Consider the following 16,034-nt stretch of genomic DNA (forward strand, 5'->3'; position numbering starts at 1 on the left):
TCCTGGGCCGGAGATGAGGTTCCTGGCTGACAGGGGCGTATGTCTCTCTGTGACGGAGCTGCAGCTCGTGAGCCAGGCCCACAGCCTTGATTTCTGGCCGCCCGTCCTGTGTTCTCCTCTCCGCAGGCTTTGTCCTCTTTCCATTCTGTTTCAGTATTTTCCCGATTGTTGTTCTACACATATTTCTCCACAGAGTCATCTTACCTGTTTTTCAGCGTGGATGCATCTGTCTCTAACCTTCTGCTAGTCTCCGGGGTGGCAGCAGGGTTTTGATAATTTTATTTGCAAATAGACCTGGAAAACTGCCTGCCCTAATGAGGAGAATTTGGGGAGCCGGGGACACACAAGTAGTCCCTTTACGAGGGCTCCCAGCCCAGCCGTGCCAGCCACGGGGTTGCCCGCCTGCAGCCTTCCCACCTGTGGCTTTCTTACACCACCCTGTGTGGGCGCCTCGGGGCTGCCCCCCCTGCCCAACCCTGGCCCCCCAGGCTGCCATCCCTGGGGCTGACCCTGCCACCTTCGCTCTCCCAGTGCCAGACAAGCCTGTCGTCTGCGCTCAGCTCACCCTCCAGAGCAGAAGTGAGTCTTGCCCTGTGGCCGGGAAGGCTCCATCTTACCCGGCCTGTCTGCTGCCTGGGCCCTGCCTCCTGCTGGCACTGACCCCTGGCCCCCGCCGCGCCCGCGCTCTCCAGTGGTGCCCCCTGCTCTGGGAGCCCCCCGCCCCATACCCGCAGCAGTCCGTTCCCCTGTGCCCCAGCCCAGGCTGTGGTTAACACTTGGGTGGTGGTGTGCTCCTCGGAGCTCTCCCCGACTCCTAGGGAGTTTCCTAGCAGGGAGTAACGTGCGCGTAAAACCGCAAACACTGGCTGCCTTGTATGAACCCGCTTCCCCTGCGCATCTCTCCAGACAGACGCTTGGTGACCCGAGGAGGTGTGCGGGGGGTGAGGGTGGGGAACAGCCAGTCTTGGCCCAGAGGTCGTCCGGGTGTGCTCCACGGGTGTAACCAGCTCTAGTGGAGGCTCCCGGAGATCAGGCAGAGTTTTAGGCCGCCTCCCCTTGCTCGGTGGCCCACACGGTGGGAGCCCAGGACAAAGCCTCGTGGGGACACGCCATTCCTGTCCTGGGAAGATGCTCAGCTTGCCGTGCTGGGCTGAGGTTGCCCCGGGCCCACCGCGGGGACAGCAGTGTGTGATGCCTGGGGCTGTCCCGGGGGGTGTGTGTCTTTCTCAGGGTGAGGCTCCCCTGTGCTGCGGAGGGGTTCCCGCTGCAGAAAATCAGGAGGGTAGCAGGAGGCGCTCTGGCCAGCATGCTCCCTGCTCGCTCCAGCACATGTGGGGGCGACGCTGCCAGGCTGCAGGGTCCTTGTGTCCTACCTGTGCTGTGTCATCTGACCTCTTGTGTCCCCCACCGCCCTGCCCGGTGCCCTGCGGGGCAGCCTTGTCACCGACGTTTTCTCAGCCAGGCCCGCCACTGCGCAGTCACCGTGCTGCCGTGGGACAGCCTCTGGTTTGGGCTTGGCTGTCGTTCCTGGTTGACTCCTGTCCCCTCCCAAACGAATGTTGAAGTCCTAACCCCTGGTACTGTGAATGTGACTGTTTCTGGAAGTAGGCCCTTTGCAGATGTGATGAGGTAAAATGAGGCCAGACTGGGTTGGGTGGGCCCTCCCCTCCCCCAGTGCCTGGTGTCCGTACCAGAGGCAGAGAGAAGACACAGACAGAGGCAGGGGACGAATCCCCCTGCCCAGAGTCACGCGCCGCCGTGTCAGTGGCTGGAGATGCGGCTGGGTGGCGTGAGGACCCCCTCGGTTCCGGGTGCTGGGAGTTGGAGGTGTGGGCCGGTGGGTGCCTCCCGTAGGCTCTGAGGGCCAGTGTGCTCCCGCCTCTCTGCTGGCTTCTGGTGGCTGCCGGCGATCCTGGGCAATCCTGGGACTGGAGAGGCCGTGACTCTGCTGTACTGTGTTTTTCTCCCTGCGCGTCTGCCCACACTCGCCTCTGCCCATGATACCAGCGGTTGGATCGGGGCCCACCCTGCCCACCATCATCTGATCTTAATTTAACTAATCCCATCTACAAAGACCCTATTTCCAAACGAGGCCGTGTTCGCTGTCCTGGGGTTAGGACTTGGACATATCTTCTCAGGGGTCATGTTTCAACCCACAGCACACACCAGGCTGGTTTAAAAAGTTCAGTACCATCCAGTGGGCTTTCTGGGCAGAGCACTTGGCTGCAGGTCTTATCTTGTTTCGGGGTGGTAATGGGATGGGGGTCCCGCCAGTGCCGAAGGAGGGGGTCCCCAGGCTTTCTCATTGGCTGGCGTAGGTACAGGGCAGGAGGGTAAGTGGTGGGTCTTCGAAGCTGCCGGCATCAAACGGCAAACATCCCGTCAGACCTTTTATTACCCAAAGCAATTCCTTGTCTGTCGCCGACTGCATGACGGTCAGGGCCACTGCCCTGTTTGTCCCGTATCCTCCTGTTTGGGGTGGTTTTCTCTGTGTCCTCAGCACCGGCTGCTGAAGGGGCTGGGTCTGTCACTGGGCATCAGCCCTGCTCACGAGGGTCGGATGGTCCGTTCTGGTCCAACGGCCCTGAGCTCTGCAGGGGCCGGTGTCTCTGTGGTCCGAGCCCGGAACATCGAGGTCCCTGGAATCGGAATCCCCAGGTGTAGGTGGAAAAGTCCTGCAGGCCGAGCTGCTGGGCGGACAGATGAGGACAGGATGCCCGGCTGTGCCCCCCAGGAGACGTGGCCAGTGAGGCCGCCGAGTTGCCCGGGCCCCCCTTGCCCCTGCAGGCCCGAAGGGAGCCTTCGAAGGGCGCAGGCCGGAACGTGCGCTCATTGACTTAGTGAGGAAGAGCTGCTAGACGCTCGGGGTGCTCGGGGCCGTGGGCAGGTCACCCCTTGTCTGTGCACGGAGACCCCCAGGTCTGGTCAGCATCACGGTGCGTCTCTGTGCCCCCAGTGTCCAGCAGGACTGAGCTGGGCTCCATGTCTGGCTCTGCACCGTGCTCGCATCGCACGAGAAGACTGACCCCTCCGTGGGGCTCCCTTCAGTCTAGGGGACGGAGGGCCTTAGGGAAGCCGGAGGCTAGAGTCAGTGGCCAGAAGGAGCGACAGCAATGTGACTGGACGAGAGGGGGAGAGGACTGATTAACATGGTGAGTCATTTTCAAAATGGCAAAGGCATTTTCTTGCTACTTTTCTGTATTTTGTATTTGTCTTATTTGGGGGTCAGAAAAGATACTAATGATAGTAGTGGTTCTGCAGGCCTGCTTTGCGGAAAGCCCCCGGGGCTGCGTCCGGGGCTCCGGAGAGCGCACTTGGCCCCCCCAGGCTTGGCCGCAGGCCCGGGAGCTGGGCTGGGAGCGGGTAGACGGTCTGATTGTCAGGACTCTTGTGATTACTGGCTACAAGTGCAAGTCCCCTAAAATCTCTCCGAGTCTTAGAAGTAACGGGCCTGGAGGGAACCAGAAGACTCATGTGTGGGTCTGGCGGGGCGGTGTCAGCAAGGACGGTTTGGGTCTTACCGTCATCTGCTCAGGGCGCCATCACCAGGCCCGTGGGCCAGGCATCTTCAGCGACAGGAGGTGGTTTCCCACCATCCTGGAGGCTGGACACCCCCATGGCTGTGTGGGCAGCTTTGGGTTCTCCTGAGGCCTCTCTCAGTCCTGTGGGACCCCCTGCCGCCGGCTCCCACCCCCACTACACACGCTGCTGTGCTATGGCTGCCGGCGACAGACAGGGGGTCCCGTGAGCAGCTCCAGCCTAGCATTCCAGTGGCAAGAGTCTGGGTCACCACCTGTCTGTGGGGCCGACCGGCTGTAAATCACAGGTTCCCGTGACCCCTCCTTGGGTTCCATGAATTTGCTGGCGTGACCCACAGAACTCAGGGAAATATTTTCGTTACCAGATGACCCTTCTAACAGGATGTGGCCCGGGAATGGCCCGAGGGGAGCTGTGCACGGGGCGAGTCTGTCGGAAGGGGCAGGGGGCCTCTGAGCCCTCTGGGAGCCCGCTGCTCACCGGCTCTCGTGTGCACCGACCGGAAGCTTCGGAGCCCTGTCCCCCCGGGGGTCTGATGGGGGCTTCGTGACACGGGCACGCTTTCTTGACTCATTGGCCACCGGTGACTGGTGATTGATGCCTGGACGTGGGAGAAGGTGGGACTGAAAATGCCAAGTGCACAGTTGGCTCCCCGGGCAGTGTGCCCCCGTCCTTCGGTACTTGCACAACTCACGTTTAGGAGCTGTGTGCCAGAAAGGGGGACAAAGACCCGATGTCACAGGCCCCCTCTCCAGATCCGGGATATCGGGAGCCAGGGTTTCCGCACTGGGGTTTGGGCACAGTTCAGGCCGTGCTAGCATTGCAGGTGGAGTCATTGTCAAGCGGACAGCACGGGACAAAGCTGGGCCTCTGCTGTCCCCTACCAGGCTGGGCCCTGCACGGGGCTCAAAGCTCATGGATGCGATTGTGCCTGGCCTTTGCTGCTGCTGGGCGGAATTCTGTGTGCGCGTCGATGAGCTCGCGCAAGCTCAGCCCGTCCCTGTGACACTGTCACCTGTGTGCTCTTCTGTGTGGGAAGTGGTGGGTTGGGTTTCAGCTCCCGTCCAGGGAGCCCGTGTGCTGGGGGGGTGGGTGGTTAGTGATGTGTGTGCGGCCGCCAGGCCAGGCAGCTTCTGCTCTGGGGCTAGTTTTAACCTGTTGTCCTGTTGTCTCTTTTTAAGGGTTTTTTTTCTTACTACAAAAGCAATGAGTATTTCTCATTTTTTAATCAGCATCAGGGTCTGAGTGCTGCTTAGTGCTGTGCACTGGACAGGGGCTGAAAGCCACGAACACAGTGACCGTGGCGGGCAGAGGACGAGGCACCCAGAGAACATGCCGGAAGAGCCAGCCGGGGCTCCGGGGCTTCCCCCGGGAGGGTGGATTTCATATGTTTTGCTGCAGGAAAAGGGGAGCTGGGTCGCTGTGTCCATGCGGGTCCTTGCATGGGTTCGGGGTCTGCGCGGTGCAAGAGGCCGCGGAGAACCCGGTGTCCTCGGGGCACCCGCATGTCTCTCTCTGACCCAGACCCTGCTCCCTGCGTCCTCCTCGTCGCTCTTCCGGTCTTAACCAGTCGACGCTTCCTTCTGCGTGAAGAAACGCAAACAGGACAGAGTAAACGCATGTGCCTGCCACCCACTATTACAATTCTACAATTTTTATGAAAACAGTTGGTACCTAGAGCTGAATTATAAAAATAACAGGCTTCCTGTGCGGAGTGCGTCTTGCTGGTGTTCTCACTTACACTCTCACTTCCCGTCCCCCGCCTCGCAGCGTTCCTGTTTCTGTCACGCACACTCGTGCGTCTCGATTCTCTAAACCATTAGAGGGTACGTGTGCATGTCAGCGGCCCACACCCGTCCGTGTCCTCCTGACCCGTTGGCGGCGCCCACAGCACCTGTGCCTCAGTTCTATCCCTGGACCCCAAGTGTCCCCTGCGTTGGGGGACCCAGTGTGGGCTTCGGGGCGGCGGCACCCTCAGACGTGGAGTCCGGAGCATCTCTCCCGTCCTTGGCTGCTCCTTGGTGACATTTGTCCTTGGGGATCGTGTGCAACTTTCCATGTTGGATTTGCCCCCGTGGTCAGAGCAGGGCCGGGGACGCTCTCCGGGCGGGGCAGCTGGGGCACCCAGTGGCCGTCTGCGTCACCCGTCCCTGATCCGGCTCCCCAAGGGCCTGCGTTACCATCGCTAGGGCTCTTCTCCCGGCACCAGAGGAGCTTCGGTGAGGAGCCGTGCTGGAACCGGGCAGCACCTTGCTCCCGGTCCCACACGGTCTTCTCAGAGCTGGCGTTTGTTGGCGTCTGTGGCTTGAGCCGACCTTCACTGAGGCTGGGAGTGTTGCAGAATGACGCGGTCCTACGGCGGCGCTGTCACACGTCAGATGCTCCTGAGCCCCCGGCCCCGCCCCCAGCTTGCCTATTTATCACCCGTGTGGACTCCCTGGTTCCTGTCTCTCGGCGGGTTCTCACCAACTACTGTATTTATTGTGTCTGAGCCCGATGGCCCGGACGGGCCAGCTCCTGTGTTCCTTGGCATGCCCTAGCTTTTTTTTGAGCACTTCCTTCTTTTCTTTATTTCTCTTTAAAGATTTTATTTATTTATCTGATAGACAGAGATCACAAGCAGGCAGAGAGGCAGGCAGAGGGAGAAGGAGAAGCAGGCTCCCTGCGGAGCAGAGAGCCCGACGCGGGGCTCGATCCCAGGACCCTGAGATCATGACCTGAGCTGAAGGCAGAGGCTTTACCCGCTGAGCCCCCAGGCGCCCCGAGCACTTCCTTCTGTTCTGAAATCAGATGCTCAAACCCCTCTTACTCTCTCCCTGCCCCGGGTCTGGCACCGGCCGTTTCTCCAAGGAGAAATGTCTCTTGGTGTGCAAGGGGTTAAAGGGCGCTTGGTGTGCTCATCGCTCCTCTGTAGTGTCTTTGGTTTTTGGCCCATTCGGTGGGCGGAGCTGGAAGGCGTGCGTGTAGCCGCCAGTGTGCACACGCGTGGGCTTGTACACTAGCACGTGTGTGGAAGTCGCGTGTTCACGCTGCGCCTCTGGTTCCAGCTTGGCCCTGAGAGTCCCCTCTTACTTCTTTCCATATTTGTTTTGCTGTTTTTAAAGATTTTAAAAGATTTTATTTATTTATTTGACAGAGAGACAGAAAGCGCGCAAGCAGGGGGAGGGGAGCGGGAGAGGGAGAAGCAGGTTCCCTGTTCAGCAGGGAGCCCAATGCTGCGGGACTCGCTCCCAGGACCCTGGGATCGTGACCTGAGCTAAAGTCCGACGCTTCACCGTGTGAGCCCCTGGGTGCCCCACCTTCTTCCCACATTCGTAGGTCCTTCTTCAACAGTGACGTGTGGCTCCTGATAAAATCAACACGTTTACTCATTCCTACAATAAACCTAAAATAGTTTATTCTTAAATGGACTACATTTACCAGATCCGCTTAAAAGAATTCAGGATCGCCCCTCCCTGCCCACACTATTAACTTTTGATGAGCCGTCCTTCTAGAGCTCCTTAAAAACCTATAGACGAAAACATAAATACACACAATTTCATTAAAACGTCATCATACTGTACATTTTCTCACTGTAAGTATTCATGTATTTCTTCCCAGTCATATACATGCCATTAACGTCATTACATAACGTCATCCAGCATCTTTCTGTCCACAAAGTGAAATCGATACGCTGTTTCCTAATGGCTGCAGGCCAAGACGGTACCGTACTTCCCCGTAATTGGGCTTAGATTTTAAAAGGCACCCAGGTTTTCGCTATTATGTGTAAAGCTGACATCAACACCTTTGTAACTAAATCTTAATTATTTCCTTAGGGTAGAAGTGGAATTACTGGTCAAAGGGTATGTATATTTTTATGTCTTTTTGAACGGCGAGTTGTGCCCTAGCCTGCGGTGGCGGCAGGTGCCGGTCTGTCCAGACGGGCGCTTCTCGGCCGCTTCTCGGCCGCGGCTGCACGTGGGAATCCTCGGGGGCGCTCCTAGGAGCTGTTTTTTATGCCCAGGCCCGTCCCCCCTGGTCTGGTTTCGGTGGTCTGGGGTGTGGCCAGGATTTGTAGTTTTTAAAGCTCCCCCAAGAGGATCAGAGATTCTGATATGCAGCTAACTTAATAGGTAGATTCAACTTGTAGCATTACTTCATTATTTTAATTACAACTTTCTTTTGCAATTGTTTCAGACGTGCAGATTTGGGAGAAGTGGCCCCAGAAATAAAAGCATCTGAGAGACGAACAGCGGTGGCCATCGCAGGTAGCGTGGGGCTGGCACCCGTCCTGCAGCTCTGGGGCGGGTTCTGGGTTCCGGAACGCCCGGGGTAGGGGAGCACACGCCACAGACATACAGGGCTGAAGGCTGTGGTTTTTCCTAAGAGGATTCATTTCACACCGGTGATTATCCCACAGTTTACCAGGAACATATTGTCCCAATCCAAGCACGTCACAACTGCCACCTCGGGTCTGGCTTAGGGCGACTGTCTAGTTTCTGACCTGGGCACTCCTGAGTGTTGGCTTGGGACAACGGCTGTGAACTGGGCCTGTCCTGGGTAGGCTGGGGCGTCTGCTCTTCGTGTGGGCTCAGTCTCCGTGCACCCGGGGACCGGGTCTGTGGCTGCCCCTCATGACTTCAGCTTTAACGTGTTGTGGCCACACTCCACACATCTTTCCTCTGAGAAACTCGTTTTGGATTTATCATTAATTCGGCACTTTGGAAAATAAGTAAGTCCTGTTGGATTTAATAGTGTCTTGCAAAGATAGTCCCACAAAAATAGGCAAAGGTGTTTGGATTAACCAAATTTTGTTTTATTTTATTCACTTAAACAAATATTTACTGAACAGTTAATGAGCAGGTGTTGTAGAAGGCACTGTGAGTATAGTAAACGGTGGTGAACAAAGTGGCCCCGACGCCTCGTCTTCCTGGAACTTACGTTCTAGAATGTGCGCGCTGGGGGGATTAATGGCCAGGACAAGCCTCACAGCAAAATTGGGGTCCAGTGGCAGTAATTGGCCAAAGCCCTGCAGTTTCTCAGGATGTGTAGTACAGTAGCCACTGGGCACACGGTGCAGATTTGAGCAGTGCTAACCATTGCGCTGCTGAGTGACACTAGCAGTATTTCCGGTGCTGAGGAGTGAGGCACATGGTGCTCTTGGGCCGGCGCAGACAGAGAATGTGTCCTTTTTCACAGGCAGTTCTGTGGGAGTGAGAGTGTTGCTCTAGGGAGACTGGGGGGACAGCTGGGGTGGCCTCAGGAGACACGGTTGCCTCCCTGGATGCTGCCATGAGGTTAGTTATCGGAGTCCTTTGTTCTACTTGGGGAAACCGAGGCTCAGACACACTCTGGTGCTTCCCCAGGTTCATCTTCATTATGTGTCCAGTGAAGAAGCCTCCCATAATTATTATTACTTTTTAAAAAGATTTTATTTATTTATTAGACACACAGAGAAAGATCACAAGTAGGCAGAGAGGCAGGCGGGGGCGGGGGGAAGCAGGCTCCCTGCTGAGCAGAGAGCCCGCCGTGGGGCTCGATCCCAGGACCTTGGGATCATGACCTGAGCCGAAGGCAGAGGCTTTAACCCACTGAGCCACCCAGGTGCCCACCCATAATTATTTTTTTTAAATTTTCTTCTTGAGGTAGGTGACTTCCTCTGCGGCATGTTTTGTTAGTAAGACTGAAAGCCAACCCTTCAAAAAGAAAACTTATACTGACGCTTGATATGCACGCGGAAAAGTGCCCATCTTACCAGCGTGTAGCTTGATGCATTTCACAAGCGGGAACGCACCTGTTTGGAGCAGCACCCGGATGAGGAAGCCGAGCATGTCATCCCCCCAGGACGCCTCTCCCCACCTGCTTCTGCCGGAGAAGCGTGCTCGCATTTCCGGAAAGTGTAGATTAGTTGTGCTGTGTACAATCGTCCTACGGAGTGTATTACCTTCTCTCAAGTCTGAGGATGCCAGTTACCTCATAGCTCATTCTTTTTCTTTCTTTTTTTTTTTTTTTAAAGATCCTATTCATTTATTTGACAGACAGAGATCACAAGTAGGCAGAGAGGCAGTCAGAGACAGAGATGGGGGGAAGCAGGCTCCCCGCTGAGCAGAGAGCCCAATGTGGGGCTCCATCCCAGGACCCTGAGATCACGACCCGAGCTGAAGGCAGAGGCTTAACCCACTGAGCCACCCAGGAGCCCCATAGCTCATTCATGAAAGGAGGTTTTAGAAAGCTACGATGAGGATTCTGGGGAGATGGCAGAATGGGAAGCACTGGGAACCTGGCTCCTAAGCCGGACGGTTGCCCTGGCCGGAAGGTTCCGTGAACTGTGCTGTGGCTTTGGAATTGGTTGGAGCTCTGCAGCTTGCAGGGGAAAACGTGGAGAATAAGTTTCCAGCTAATTCGGTCGACTTTATCTTTCGGCACGGTATCAGCGCCCCGTCTCCCATTTCTGGACGAGCAGCAGGCAGCCGTGCACACACGGCGGGTGGAAACAAGCTGGAGTGGGCAGAGAGAACCCTGTCCGGGTACCAGGAGCTCTGCTGTGCCGCTTCTGGTCACAGAGGTGCAGACGCAGAGGGCCTCATGGTTGCCAGCCCCTCCCCCTGCCAGCTGAAGTGACTTCCAGGGCATTTCCAGGCCAGCGTCCTGCCTCCCATGAACTTTTTGCTCTTTCCCCCTTTGGGGAGACAACTGCAAATATGGGAAAATTAGAAAGTGACTGTGTGTTCCCAAAGAAAGTCTCAGAAAAGACCTTGGAGGACCTAACTTGTACACCTCCGTTTGATCCCGGGCATAGAGATCGCCTCCGATGATCCCGCAGACAAAGACAATAACGAAAAGCAGTAAGCCCCGGGAGAGGTGGGAGGAACCTGGTTTCCAGAGTTACCGCGCTATTAGATTCAGATGTCCAGTGTGCGGCAGCGGAATCCCAGGAGACGCACGGGATAGGGAAGTCTGGCCCGCTCAGGGAGGGAGTGTAACTGATCCACGGCTGTCTCTGAAGAGACGCAGCGGCAGACGTATCAGATGAAGGCTTTACGACGACGGTCCTGAGATGCTGGCGCATCTAGAGGAAGGTGTGCAGGAAGGCAGGGGCGCGACGTGTGAACGAAACTGTAGCATCGGTAAGGAGCTGGAAAGCCCGAGAGACCGAGGGAAAGGTACAGTTGCCAGAATGAAAACCTCACTTGTGGGGTTCGGAGGCAGAAAGAGGCGGTGGGGGAAGGAATCCGTGAACTTAAAGACAGGAAAATGGGGCGTCTGGAGGCTGAGGACCAGAGAGAGGAAAGATTGAAGGAAAACGAACAGAGCCTCGAGCCCCTGTCCGATGCCATCAGTAGGTGCTTGTTGTGGGCGTCCCAGAGGGAGAAGAGAGACACAGGAAGGGGCAAGAGAAAATTGAAGAAATAATGTCTGAGAACAACAACTTTTTTTTTTAAGATTTTATTTATCTGACAGAGGGACACAGTGAGAGAGGGAGCACAAGCAGGGGGAGCGGCAGAGGGTGAAGCGGGGAGCCCGATGCGGGGCTCGATCCCAGGATCCCAGGACCATGACCTGAGCCGAAGGCAGACACTTAACACTGACCCTCCTGGGCGCCCCCCGGCTGAGAACTTACACAGACACGAGCACAAAGTGCAGGAAGCTCAGGAGACCCCAAGTAGGATGAATTTGAAGAGACCCGCATGGAGGCGCGTCGAAGCTCATCTTCAGAGGACAAAGCGTGAGTTTAGAAAGCAGCGGAGCAGCAGGTGATCCACACCCACGGCCCTCCGAGATCATCTCTCGATTTCTCAGTCAGAAACTTCGGAGGCCGCAAGACAGCCAGATATAATTAAGTGCTGGCAGGCAGATATATTTAAAGTGCTAAACCAAAGAAGAAATTGTGAGTTAAGAATCCTGTATCCAGCAAATATGTCCTTCCAGAGTGAGGGAGAAACAAACATTCCCAGGGGAACAAAAGCTGAGGGAGACCCGGGCACCTGCAGGAGGTGCTCCAGCGAGACCCGAGGGCAGAAGGAAAGGGTCCTAGAGAAGGACTTGAAGCCGTTTCAAGAAGCAAAGATCTCAGTAAGGGGAAATTCCTGGCAGTTCTAATAGCTAATTTAACAATTTTAATGATGGCTCATAACTGTGCTTCCTGATTTCTTAATGACTGAAAAGACTAATTCATTTAAAGAAAAATTTTAAAATGTAGATCTAGTATCACTGCAACTTTGGTTCGTAACTCCAGATCTTGTTTTCTCTAACTTCTGAGACTAATGCCTTTGACAGAATTGTTAGCTTATGTTCTGGGCAGTCAGTGTATGAAGCTGTGATTTGTGATGTCAGCACCCAAAGAGGTGGCGACAGAATGTCAGGGGATAGAGTTTTGCATGTAAACAGGACATAGGAAAACCAACAGCGCAATGACAGAGTAATGCCTCCTTATCAGTGACTACTTCAAATGGAAAGGGATTGCTGTCTCCAGGAAAAAGACAGAGATGGGCAGAACGGATCCCACTATATGCTGTCTACGGAGACTCACTCAAGAGCCGAAGATACAAACGGTTTGAGAGTGGGAGGCTGGAGAAAGGTCCCTCCGTGCAGACAGTAACCCTTGGGTAGTAGGAGCGGCTATACTAATACCAGACAGAACGGAGTGCACATAAAGACGTTTTCGAGACAGATAAGGATGTTGTGTATTAATAGAGGTCTCAGTACAGCACGAAGATATAATTAAACATTTGCACATCCAGTGACAGACCATCAAAATATTTGAAGCAAAAAGTGATAGAATTGAAGGGAGTAATAGCTCTACAGCTTTAGTTGGGAACCTTAATACCTCCTTGCAATAATGGCAGAACACCCAGTTGGAAGACGAGAAAGGAACAGAGGATTTAAACAACACAGTAACCCACCCTCATCAAACAGATGCAGTGCTTCACCCTGGCACACGCGTTCTTCTCAAGTGTACACGGGACACTTTCAAGCGTGGATCCACCAGGTCCACAGATGAAGTCTGCATAGATGTCAGGAGACAGATGTCAGACAAAGTGAGCACAGTGGGAAGTAATTAGAAATCAATAGCATAAAACGAAAAATGTTTTTAAATTGTGGACACTAAACACAGACTTCTAACTAGTATATCAAAGAGGAAATCTCAAGGGAGTTAGAAAATACTTAGAGACAAATGAGAACAACACAGTTTTACAACTTAAGGAACTAGAAGAAGAACAAATGAAACCCACAGCTGGCAAACAGAGGAAATAATAAAGATTAGAGCAGAGATCAATGAGACAGAGTAGAAAAGCGGTACAAAACATCAACGAAACCAGAAGTGGCTTATTGGACAAGATCAACAACACTGACACACTTTTAGCTATGTTGACAAAAAAGCAGAGAGTACTCAAATCACTAAAATTAGATGTGGACATGGGACATTACTACCGATTCTACAGAAGTAAGAGGGATTATAACAGAGTACTGTGAGTAATTGTATGCCAAAAAATTACTTAGCCTGGATGGAAAGGACAGATCCCCAGGAACATAAAACCTACCAAGACTCAATCACACAGAAACGAGCAGTCTGAGTAAACCCGTAACTAGTAAGGAGACTCAATCTGTGATAAAGCGTTTCCTGACAAGGATGAACCCTGGTCCTGAAGACTTCACTGGTGAATTCGACAAATGTTTCTGCTTCTGACACTTCTTCAACAACTGAAGGGAGGGAAAACTTCCTAACTCACTCTTGACGCCAGTACAACCCCGATAACCAAAGTCGGACAAAGGAAAGGAAACTATAGACCGATATCCTTTAGGACCATCGATGCAAAACTCATCAGTGGTGTCAGCAAGATGAAGGGGAAGATAAATGATGATCTCAGTTGACACAGAAAAAGCATTTGATCAAATTCCCTACACCCTTATTTTGATAAAAAAAAAAATGCTCTACCAAGTAGGTACCAAGTAGGAGTAGATGGAAGCCACCTCCACGTGATAAAACCACACATGGACAACCCCAGCAGTGTGAAACTGAGCTTCTCCTCTAAGATCAGGAACGAGAGGGGGAGGCCATCATCACCGCTCCCATCCAGCCGCGTACAGGAAGCCCCAGGCAGAGCAGCTGGGGGAGAAGAATCACTAAAAGGCATCCAAACTGGAAAGGAAGGGTTGAAATGATCTCTGTTGGCAGGTGATGTCATCTTGTGTAGAAAATCCCAAAGATTTCACAAAAACCTGTTAAAGCTAATAATTAAATTCAGGCAAGGGAGGATACAAAGCCAACACACAAGAATCAGTTACATTTCTATAGACACGGAAGAGGAAATCACAGAAAACGTTCCACTTCCAGTAGCATCAAAAAGAATAAAACACTTAGGAATTAATCAAGGAACTGAAAGACTCGTACAATGAAAGTACAGAAGGTTGCTGCCAGAAATTACAATAGACAAAAGCAAATGGAAACACATCCCATGTTCATGGATGGGACACCCAATTGTCCCATGTCAGTGACACCCAACGTGATGTGCAGACTGATTGCAGTGCCTGTCAACAATCCAGTGACATTTTGCAGAAAAGGAAAAGCCCGTCCTTCGCATGAGATCTTAAGGGCCGGTGAAGAGCCAAGACAGTCTTGAGGAAGGAGAAACGAACCGAACTCGTGCTCGCTTCGGCAGCACGTACTGAACCGGAGGACTCAACGCTCCTGCCGTCAAAACCAGCAGAGCGACAGCAGTCAAAACAGCGTGGTGCTGGCGTCCAGACACGTGTCCAGACCTGTGAAATAGCCCAGAAACGGACCCTCAGGTGTGTGGTCAAGTGATTTTGGACCAGAGTGCCAAGGACACTCACCGGGTACAGGACAGTCTTTTCAGCACACGGTGCTGGGAAAGCTGGATGTTTACATGACCCTTACCCAACACTATGGACAAGAGTTAAGGCAAAAATGGATCAGGGTCATCCTAAATGTAAGCCCTAAAACAACAAAACACTTGGAAGAACACACTGGTCAGAAGCTTCATGCATTTGGACGCGCGGCGACTTCCGGGAGGTGATGCCTCAGAAAAGTCCACAAGAACAGAATGGGACAAACGAGACCGCGTGGAAAGATAAACATTTTGGCCGCGGAGGACACTCTCCACGGCACAGAAAGGGCACCTGCAGAATGGGAGACAGTGTTTGCCAACCATGTGTCTGACGAGGGATTAATATCCAGAGTATCCGGAGAGCTCCTGAAAGTCCGCCACGAAACCGATGTGATTCACAAATGGGCAAAGGACCTGAAGGGACATTTCTCTGGAGGTGGTGTTTGAACGGGCAGTGAGCACCTGCAGGGGCAAACCACAGCCCCACCACCACTCACCCCCACTGCATGGCCACTGTCACGTGGAGAGAGACCAAGAGCATGTACTGGTGAGGACGCTTCTGCTGTGTCCCCACCTGAAATCCTGCTGTGTCCTCTGTTGCCCACCGGTGCGAACCCAGGCTCCCAGCTGTCTCTGCCCGTGGACCACGACGCTCTCCCGCCCCTCGGTGGTTCCCACAGTTCGAAAGGTGGACCCTCTGGCTACGGGCCTCCTTGCTGTCATCTGTAATCTGTCTGGTCCCATCAGGGCTGTGTCCCATCCCTAACGAGGCGAGGCCTGGGTCTGAGGTTTACTCCCTGACCCCTGCTCACAGCTGCTCTCAGGGTTCCCTGCAGCTCGTTCTGGGCTTTTCTCCCTGTCTTGTCCCGCCCTTTAACTGCTGTATTTTCTTGGAGGGCATTTTGAATTCCTTGAAAAAATTCTTCTGATGTCTTTTCTCCACTTTGAGTAAAATAATCTTTTATTGCTCGATATTGCAGTTTGATGTGTGTGAGTCATCTCTTGTGATTTCCTGTTTCTCTCCCTTGTTTCTCATGTCGGTCTCCAGAGACCCCGTCAAAAAGACTGTTTGAAACATCTGTTTATCTGCCTGACTATATGGAAATCATGGGAGGAATTAATCTGAAAATAGCAGAATCTTTTCTCGATTCATAAGCTTTAAAAATGTAATTTTCATTTTGGATTAGATGATAGTTTTACTTGGATCAGAACAATATAAAAGTGCACAATGGGGCAGCTGGGTGGCTCGGTCAGCTGAGCGTCCGAATCTTGGCGTCCGCTCACGTCATGATCTCAGGGTCCTGGGATCAAGCCCCATGTTGGGCCCCACGCTCAGCACAGAGTCTTGCTTGTCCCCCTCCCTCTGTGCCTCCCTGTGCTCGCTTGCTCTCTGCCCTCAAATAAATAAATAAGTAATTTTTTAAAAAAGTAAAAATGATGTTTCAATTTGAAACTGAACCAAGGAATTTATATTGACTTATGTTTTAAATAGTTTCTAAAAATCCAAGATTAATCAACATAAGTGTCATGAACTTATTTATATCTTATTTTCAGAAACTTCAGTAAATTCTTACAGGAGTATGTTCTGGAGAAAATTGCTGTCCTGCATGTAGTTCTCGCTACTCTGTGTTGTGTTTGGGTTTGGAAAACAAATTTATGTAGGAAGGA

At 53.2% G+C, this 16,034-nt stretch overlaps 1 protein-coding gene across 6 annotated transcripts in view; it reads left to right on the forward strand.

The window, feature by feature from the left end:
* The window catches only part of LOC116877969 (up-regulator of cell proliferation-like), a 56,341-nt gene that overhangs the window by 35,378 nt on the left and 4,929 nt on the right, over positions 1-16,034 (forward strand). For 4 of the 6 annotated variants that reach the window (XM_032875073.1, XM_032875074.1, XM_032875072.1 and 1 more), the window contains exons 2-3: positions 7,353-7,379; positions 7,714-7,784. In XM_032875073.1, the coding sequence (XP_032730964.1) occupies positions 7,353-7,379; positions 7,714-7,784 (98 nt within the window). The remainder of the gene's footprint in view (positions 1-7,352; positions 7,380-7,713; positions 7,785-16,034) is intronic. The other 2 variants (XM_032875076.1, XM_032875075.1) reach the window with 2 other exon arrangements.

Source organism: Lontra canadensis, unplaced genomic scaffold, assembly GCF_010015895.1.
Source record: "Lontra canadensis isolate GAN:19392208 unplaced genomic scaffold, GSC_riverotter_1.0 scaffold54, whole genome shotgun sequence".
In the NCBI taxonomy this organism is placed as follows: Eukaryota; Metazoa; Chordata; class Mammalia; order Carnivora; family Mustelidae; genus Lontra; species Lontra canadensis.